This window comes from Amborella trichopoda, chromosome 13 (genome assembly GCF_054954075.1).
Source record: "Amborella trichopoda isolate Santa Cruz 75 chromosome 13, AtrichopodaSantaCruz75HAP2 v2.0, whole genome shotgun sequence".
NCBI classification, from domain to species: Eukaryota; Viridiplantae; Streptophyta; class Magnoliopsida; order Amborellales; family Amborellaceae; genus Amborella; species Amborella trichopoda.
Genome location: NC_142348.1, coordinates 50,362,714 through 50,372,090, shown reverse-complemented (window position 1 = coordinate 50,372,090; position 9,377 = coordinate 50,362,714). Strand labels below are relative to the sequence as shown.

The 9,377-nt window shown below is 36.3% G+C and overlaps 1 protein-coding gene across 2 annotated transcripts; it reads right to left on the bottom strand.

The window, feature by feature from the left end:
• Window positions 1-2,611: 2,611 nt before the first annotated feature.
• HDR (4-hydroxy-3-methylbut-2-enyl diphosphate reductase) lies at window positions 2,612-9,056 on the bottom strand. Of its 2 annotated transcripts, none has more exons than XM_011629411.3 (11): window positions 8,739-9,056; window positions 8,261-8,641; window positions 7,038-7,234; window positions 6,499-6,678; window positions 6,147-6,278; window positions 5,930-6,004; window positions 5,743-5,848; window positions 5,497-5,591; window positions 4,704-4,886; window positions 4,505-4,591; window positions 2,612-2,936 (listed from the first exon to the last, which is right to left on the bottom strand). In XM_011629411.3, the coding sequence occupies exons 2-11, from the start codon at window positions 8,538-8,540 to the stop codon at window positions 2,865-2,867; spliced, it is 1,407 nt and encodes a 468-aa protein (XP_011627713.1). In that variant the 5' UTR covers window positions 8,541-8,641; window positions 8,739-9,056; the 3' UTR covers window positions 2,612-2,864. The 2 variants fall into 2 exon arrangements, with proteins under 2 accessions (XP_011627713.1, XP_006856134.1); XM_006856072.4 differs by having other exon boundaries at window positions 8,769-9,056.
• Window positions 9,057-9,377: the final 321 nt, after the last annotated feature.

The following is a 9,377-nucleotide window of genomic DNA, read 5'->3' as shown; positions in this document are numbered from 1 at the left end:
ATGGATGTGTAAGTGTAGAAATTGATGTGAGCAAACACTTATAAGTGGAGTTTAGAGATGTGGGAGAATCGCGAGAGAATGGATGGCACATGATAGAGGGAGAATGTCAAGCAAGATAGAGGATGTTATGGCAGGAGAATAGATGGGCACAGAAGAAAAGGAAAATGGTAGGGAAGATAGATGATATTTTAAGTAAGAGACGCGCATAGTTTGATTAACCTAAGCGATGTCCATTGAGAGCCTAATAGATTTCACATATTTTAAGGAAATCTTGTGTAATTAATTTTCATTTTCTTACTAAAGTATAACTAAACATCATAAATCTCATATTTCTTTGTAATATGTTTCCATGTAATAAATTTTCAGGTACCCAAATGACCCTTAACTGTTGGTTTAGAAGGGTTGTAATACATTAGTTTTTCGCTCTTAAAATATCTCTCTTTAAATGATCTAATTCCATAAAAAAATATGATTCCTAAATGCGTATAAGTCCAAGACAAAATTAGAATTCCCAAAATATCTCTTCTTAAATGCATTGTGGGTTCACAGTCCAATCTACAGATAAGGGGCTCTTTTAGAAAAATGCTTACATGTGTAATATTTTAGTAAATACAATTAAATTCTATATACATTAATAGTTTACACCTTTCTTTTTTTTATTTGCTATAACCACAGGAATATTTTTTGAAGTACAAATAAAATCAAATATTTGCTTCTTTTCTCTCTCTCAAATTTATTACCACTAAATTTTCTTTTTAAACTGTAGCTTTTTTTTCTTTTTCATCTTTTTGACAAGGTTTTAAACCATCTTTTTCTCACATTTGTGTGTACGTAGTTTGTGTGTCTGTAGATGGCATGGAATAAGATGACAGAACGGAAAGATATATTTTGTGTAGCCAGGAACACAATGGATAACATTAACCTCTTAACCTGCATACATAATGCATTAATGTCCAAGCCATGGAGCCCTATGCCTCTACGATACCTTACTTCAGGGTTTAGATGCGCCCAGAGCCTGTTGCAACGAGTACACCCCATCGCATAAAATGGATTTTAGATTCCAAATTTTGCAGCTCTATCCTCTAGACCACGACAATAACAATTATGATATGAAAATAAAAAATAAATTTTGAGCTTTAAAAATAGTTACAGTCGGCAACGGGTCGGGTCCAAAATTTGTACCCATAACCACACTCGAGGTCAAGTCTACCCGTTGGGTCTGGGTACTGGTCGGGTCCATTGCCACCCTATTACTATGAGCTTCTTTTTTCTGGCCTTTTTTTTTACCATCATATACCCATATCCTATACCCATATTATTGACAACATTAACAGTATTGCACAACATTTATAAATACCCACAAATACCCACATTCCTTATTGTTATTAGTTCTTAAAAATAAACGTATTGGCAACATTTATGAATACCCACATATGCTAAAATTCTTCAGGATGAGACCCAGACCCCACCTTTCAGGTCCAAATTTTGGACCCATCCCCATACCCGAGGTCGGGTCCCGGGTCTGGTCGGGTCCACTGCCCCCCCCAAAAGTAGTCTACTTTGGAATTTTATTTTAGTCATTCAAAGATCATCATATCTGCAAATCTACTTTGGAATTTTATTTTAGTCATTGAAAGCCATAACAGACACCAGACATCTGACTCGCCTAATACTTTTCCTACCATAAAATTGGCCCAACATAATTGATTTAACATATTTGGATTGTAGCAACTGTGTGAAGATGTAGCCAAACCAAGTAGGTGTTTTGAGAGTGTCCATTATAATGTTGGTTTACAAGCTCAAAATGGACTTAAGAGATCATTTTCATGCTAAACCATTCATCACATGCATGCAAAATGATTGATGTCAGTCATGCACATACATACTAAGACTCATCAGTGAATGCGATGTGTCTTTCACCAAAAGTAGAGCTAGACAACCATTTCCAACATGAAAATAAAAATGGATCAAATCAGTGAAGGACACGGTTTTCATTTGTCCATGTAGATATCAGTCCCCCTCTAAAAAAACTACTTTTGAGATATATTTATTGACCCAAATTTTAATGACATTCTTTGAGATGGAGATCGAATATGAAAAAATAAATAGATTTTAGATACTAAAAATAGTAATTATATTAAGAAAATTTTCAACTATTAGTTTTAACTATTTTTAGATGTACCACCTATTTGCATCCATCTTTAAGATGAATGCTTTATAACTCGGGACACAATTATGGAAATGTGTTCCCTACGCATAAAAAAATGATAGCATCTTTTGTTATATCTTGGGCCCTAGTTTTGTTTTAAAAATATATACCATGAAACCATTTACTTTTGATACAAAGAGCTCGCAAACATAATTGACCATTACATGTAAAATCGGATGGAGATGTATCATTTATTGGACACAACGTCCAAAATAAAATTTCTCAAATGTTGAGACAATTAAATCTATTGGACTTAACATCCAATGGAGGGCTAAAAGTAATTTTGACCCCTTTGTACTTAAAAGTAAATAAATGATATCTAGAATACAATCCCATTTGTTATTTCGTAGGTTTAATAAAAAATTTCCTCAAGGAACCCTACCATACTGCCTAGCAAGATTAGGCTTTGAAACTATAATACTTATAGAGCTTCTAATACAAATATTTGATGATCCAATGAGCTTTCCTCCGGATGCAACATATGTAGCCTCTAAACCATCGCAAATATTATTAGATATTACATCATTTCCCCACCAGCCCAAAAATACAAGGCACACTTTCGTTACAGTACATGGTTTAGGTTACGATGAACTTTTACATAGCCATAGAGACAGATTTTACATGTAACCACTTAGTTTACTGGGGTTCTCTGATTTTATACCTTGGCTAATTGCAGAAGTTCTTCTCTTTTGATGTCGAAAACTTTGGTAAGAACATCCTCCACAACCTGTTATTCCAGGCGATACTCATAAGAAACAGAATCAACTAGAAACTAGTGTCGAAACTAGTATTATTAAAACTGGACCACTACCAAACTGCTGAGGGGTATGATCCAATCAAAACTAGTCCAACCAATTGGATCAGACTAGTATTATTAAAACTGGACCACTACCAAACTGCTGAAAGGTATGATCCAATCAAAACTAGTTCAACCAATTAGGTCAGATTAAAAAAAAAAAGAAAAACAATAATTAAAAAAATTAAATATATTATAAGAATAAGATTTTCAACTTTATTAAGTCCATCTAATCAGTTAAAACCAATCAATTTGATAGTCCTGGTTTTAAATAATTCTCGACTAATATAACTTTGGAACACATCAATCGTCCAACTTATTCGACCAAAGTTATTGGGAACTGGAGCGGGATTGGGAGCAAGATCAGGTTTGGGTGTGGGGGCTCATAAAATGCTAGTAGGCCCCTATGGTTAGGAGCATTGTATTATGTACAACACATATGTTAGGGGTCTAGATCTACAAATGTTAGGGACTGAGATCCCAGGGACCTTGATCCAGGCTTTTTGGGATCTTGATCCCAAACTTTTGGGGATCTTGCTCCAGACTTTTAAGTGTATGTATAAGTAAGACCATATGTACACTTTATAATAAGGATATCTTATTTATCGCCAGCAAGCAATGCAAGGGGATTGTCTACAAAAAAACCACTTATTTTTTGTACAAGGAAGTCACAATTATTCTTGTCCTTTAAATTTCAAAATGAGTGGTTGTAAGAGTGTTATAAAATAGACACAAATTTCCAATAAAAAATAAAAAATTCTTGGACTTCATGACTCATCCCATGTACAAAAGATAAATGGTCTCTTTGTAGACAATCCCTATTAAAAGTACAAAAAGTATAGTTGTGCTACTAGTTGGCTATAAATTAGAAAAATGGACCACATACTATAAAACTATTTATCATTGTTACAAGGAGGTCACAATTATTCCCAGCCATTAGATGTCAAATTGAATGGCTTGAGGCATATCACAAAATTCGAGAATTTTTTTTGAACTTTTGAGTCTAGTCAATAACACTCTTACAACCATCCGATTTGAAGTCTGACGGACAAAAATAATCGTTACCTCCTTGCACTAAAAGTAAATGGTCTTTTTATATACGTTACTTTGAGAAAGTCATTAGTTTGGTTGTTATCTTGATTGTTAAAGTTTTGATTAAAATCTCTAATAGTAGGAATCTGGATCTCTAACAGTGGGGATCAAAATCCCAAAATTTAAATTAACATCTTTTAAAGACCCTGCTTCAAGAGCATTGGGGCGAGATTCCAGAACGGGATCACCACCTATGTTGGGAGATCCTAACAACTATGGGGTTGGACCCATGGGTCCGTCCAGACATAATAACTATGGAGTCAGTCATCAATACATTTTTGGGTCAACAATAATTTATGCCTTGCTCCCTCTCTCTCTCTAAATATTCATTGTGTTATTATAAGCATGAGACATCTAACAGAGGCACACCCTTTTTTATATGGATACAAATAGAGAAAGCCAAGTACCTTATCAGGCGTGGATGCCCCAGATGTAACACCAATAGTGATCGGACCCTCAGGCAACCAGTTCTCTTTCTCGACCAATTCACCATGCTGCACAAACAAAAAACAACTTAGATCACTTGACTCGCAAAGTTACACTTAAAAACAATCGCTATTGAATTCCCAGAGATTCTATCAAGGATCCAAAGAATTAGAAACTTACGTTCAACTTATACAATATTCGGTTTCCTGGTCCTATTCTCTTTTCACTGTCAATCCAATAAGATGGGATTTTCTCCTCCGCAATTTCTTGTAGATGGGAAGTGTTACTGGAGTTCCATCCTCCAATCACAAGCATGAGATCAAGTTTCTCCTTCACCAAGCCATACATTGCATCTTGTCTCTCCTGAAATCAACAACATATTTCTTTTGTGCTTATTGGCTGATCATTCAAAGAGGAACTAAGTACTTGATTTAGATTTATCCAACGAAAGCTTCAAAGGAAAGAAAAGTATACTAAATCAGAGTCCATGGTGGAAAGAAAAGTATCCCATGGAAAATTGGAATCCAAAGTGGTCCCGACCATTAGTAAATAATCAATAGTGAAGAACAGAGTGTGAGACCACCAAAACTGGGGAACCCAACGGTTTGATCCCATTTTCAGAAAAATGGGGCTAGTCCACTTGTTTCCTGAGCTACTTGGGCTTGGCACTCACGCAGAGTTGGGAACCAGCAGAGTTCCGCTGTTTCCCCCCCTTTTTTTTTTTTTTTTACTTAGACCTGGCCAAGCCTCCGACCGACCTGGCCGAGTTTGTCAGACATGTCTTGGGCTCGGGACCCTTGTGAGTTCCACCAAGAGTCCATGTTTTCCTACACTAGTGGACCCTATAATCCCACCATCACTATCCATTCTTCCATTGGATGGTCAAAACCCACCGGTATTATAGCAAGTTTCCTAAAAGATTGCAGAAAGACAGGGTCTAAAGCAATCAAAAGAGGAACATAAAAGAAAAAACCTGTGTAGCATCGCAGATGGTATTGAAGGCAACAAAGTGCTCATTGATATTTTCCACTCCATACTTCCGCATCATAACCTTCTCAACCAGTTTTCCTGATAAATTCAAAATCAAGAAAGCTCAAAAGCATGAATAGAAGAAAGTTGAAAAAAAAAAGAAACACTAAGAAGTAAATGCTAAGATGCTTATGCTTCAAAAGGAATGATGAACAAGATGATCCAAGAAATGTCTCTAAAAGCTACTCACCGATCTCCTCAGTTTCTCCCTTAAGCATTGTAGTTTGGTTAGCAATGCCCACTTTACACAAGTCTCTATCTGGATCGAACCCTGGAGAAACTGCATCCTTAAATTTCTGCAGAGAAATACAAAGAATCATTTTCCGAATACTCAAGAAATTCATATACAGTTTGAGGGGAAACAACAAGAGTCATACCTCAATGAATTCCTCTTTTGTTCCACTAGAACCATCCAGCTGACCATTGAGGATGTAATCACAGACATACATTGTCTGGTTTTAAGCAAAGAAATTCACATATCAAAAAAAAGAAAAAAAAGGAAATTATCAGAAAAGGCTTTTGGAACAACAAACAAGAACGCCACTTGGATAAGGGAGAAGTAACAAAAAGAAGGGGGAAATGGGAAGCCCTTACCTGTGCAATATTCTTCACAATGATGTACTTCCCAGCAAAAGAGGCTGTAGCAACAGTCTCCTCATGAGTATATTTGCCATGAATGATAGAAGTATAGTCATCTTTCTTGTGTCTCTCAACCATGTTCCATACCTACAAAAACGTAAACAGGAAAAGCTATTTTCAAGGAGTAAATAAACAGGTCATGAAAAACAACGACAAATACTAAAAACTAAAGAAAAGAAGAAAACTAATAGGTCTCAATACTTCAGAAATGGAAATATAAAAACAAAGTTTCAAATAGCATATAAACGAGATACAGAAACTAAGACACAAAAAGTTTAGCGACGACAAAAATAGTCACTGTCAATACCTTGGACACCCATGGGCAGGTTGTGTCCACTATCTGTACGTTCTTCTCGCTAAGAGCTAACATCTCATCAACACCAGCTCCAAAGGCAGGTAAGATGACAACATCTCCCTTCTCCACAACATCAAATTGTTTCTTCCCATTTTTGATAGGAATGTTTTTGACTTCCATCTCCTCGAGCCTCTGCAAATGCAAATACAACACATTGGTGAGCAGCATTAAATGCCCCTAACTCTTTACAGTGCAAGATAATAGTATTTCAAAATGAAAAAATACATTGCAATCAATGGACTATGGTTGGTACCCAATATGGTGAGCTTGTTTGTATCTAGCAAAGTACAAAGATGGATGACATGTAATGGAATTGTATATGCAATTTGTCAAGAAGAAAAAAAATTTCTAGACACAAACAAAACAGAACAAATAAAAAATAGACTCCTCTTGTAAGAGAATAATCACAGAGTTAAGAGCAAGATGAGAAAAAAAAAAGGAGGGGGAGAAAACATAACAGGTGTGACACAAAAGAAACTAAAATGACATACCTTGTTCACAGTAGGATTATGTATAATTTCATTGGTGACCCATATTCTCTCATGAGGGAATTGTTTCCTTGCTTCATATGCAATTTGAACTGCTCGTTCGACTCCCCAGCAAAAACCATATGATTCAGCCAACTTGATGGTCACATTGCCCCACGTATATTCATTGTTATTCTCCTTTAGTGTTTTGATCACATCACCTGAAAATTTCATAAGGAATAGAAGCTCAATATGAGTTATCAGCCTCTGCTAAAAATCAATATTGATACAATTTTTCTCCAGAAAATTTTGATATTTGAACAACCAAACTCTGACCTCTCACGAAATTTTGAATTCTAAATGACACTATAATACTTTTCTTCTTCTTTTAAAAAAAACAATATTAAGAACATAAATAGCAGGGCTAGGACTTCAAATCATGCGATCTGCAGCAACTAAAGGAACAGAAAACAGAGTAAATCTTGTGGATCTTTGTTCTTGAGACCGCTAAGAATATCATTGGTTTTCAGTTTAGACATTCGACATCGCCTTGTTTCAAGGGTCGTAATGAGATATTTCAACTGCACAAAATGGACGATCACAGATTCTCAGCCAAAAGTCTTCCCAACTAATCCCGTTTAGCGGCTTAGGAGCTTATTCGAGTTAATCACCTCCACCTCCAGAGAAATAAATTTTTTTGCAAAATATGAAGAAATAAGAAAATTTTAAACATGGGTTTGTCCCCCCTTCTTCTCATTATGATAATTATTATCTACAAATCGATCAGGTGATCACAGTACATAAAATACTAGAATGATTTCATCACCTCAAAATAAATATCCATTAACATGCATAGTTATTGGAAAAAATAGCCTAAAATAATGTATAGAGGGTTAAGTATTGATCTTTCTTTGTTCTCTAGTTCTATGATTTAGAAACGCGCATTGGGTCGATGTGTGCCTCAGTAAAAGAGAGAGAGAGAGAGAGAGAGAGAGTGAGAGAGAGAGAGAGAGAGAGATTTAATTTTCAAAAATTACAACCGACGCAAGAGAGCGAGAGGGTGAGTGTTAAATATTACTGGTGCAAATTTTCACAAATTAGAGCCGATGCAAGAGAGCGAGAGGGTGAGTGTTAAATATTCACTGCTGTACAACACTCAATTTCAACCGATGCAAGTGCATGTACATGCGTGAACGAGAAACCGAAGGAGCAGAGAGAACTATCAAGAGAGAGAGAGAGAAACTCACTGGTGTACTCCTTGTTCATGAGCTCTAGGGTTTCCTCCTTGCGCCCGAATCCTTTGCGATGGTAGTTCTCACCCCTCGTTAAATTCTTCCTGAAAATCTTCGTATCGAAAGCAGATTGAACAGAAGCAGCTGCTGTATCACTTCCATGGCACCGCACAGATACAGAGGTCCTCGCTCCAACGACCAATTTACCAGAGTTCACACTCTGAAATGACTCAAACGCAGGAGTAGAAACCCTAGGCCCTTTAGTGACGCCGAAGAGACCAAGAGAAACCGCCATTATCGAGGAGAGAAAAGCAGATTCAAAGAAGAAGTTGCAGGCCTGTCTCAATTAGAATAAAAACTCCGATCTTTAATCACAGAGGTCCCTTATCTGAGCTCCTGCATTCGCATAGAAGAAATCACAGGAATTTCTTGAAATAAGACTAAAGAACAGCGTAAATTGGATCATTTCGTGAAACTACAGTAAAGGTTCTACCTTTTACAGCAACGACGAACTTAGGCTTACCAGAGGGCTTCAGTTGCAGAGATCAAATTGCAGAAACTTGCAAATTTAGGTTCAGAAAATGGCTTCAATATCAGATGAAGTTGCACAAACCAGTGAAATTAGAGCTAAGAAACGGCCACAAATTGCATAGAAAGTTGTCAAATCAGGGCTAGGAAATGGCCTCAAATTTTAAGTAAATTTCACATAAAATCAGTGAAACTAGGGCCACAAATGACCTCCAAATGAAGAGGAGAGAACTAAATTAGAGTTTGTGAAATTAGGGTTGAAATTTTATGGTCTAAAGCTGCGGTGGAGTAGTACTTTATTTAAGCACCATTTTTCTTCTTCTGGCTTTTTGCGCTCTGAATATTCCTCGAGGCATTTCACATCTGTCGCGATAAATCAACGGTGGATGAAAAGGATAAGGTCCACATGTCAGATATACGATAAGACACGTGGAACATGGTAATTCTCGTGTGGATTTCTTTGTTACTGCAAAATTAGAGAAAGAAAAGATTTCGGTTATTACAAAAGACAAAGGTAGATGGATTTTACTGTTTTTACCTTTGGAGTTTTCAGATATAGCTTTTAGGTCCTTAGATTCCTTATTTGGAGGATAGTGAATTAGAG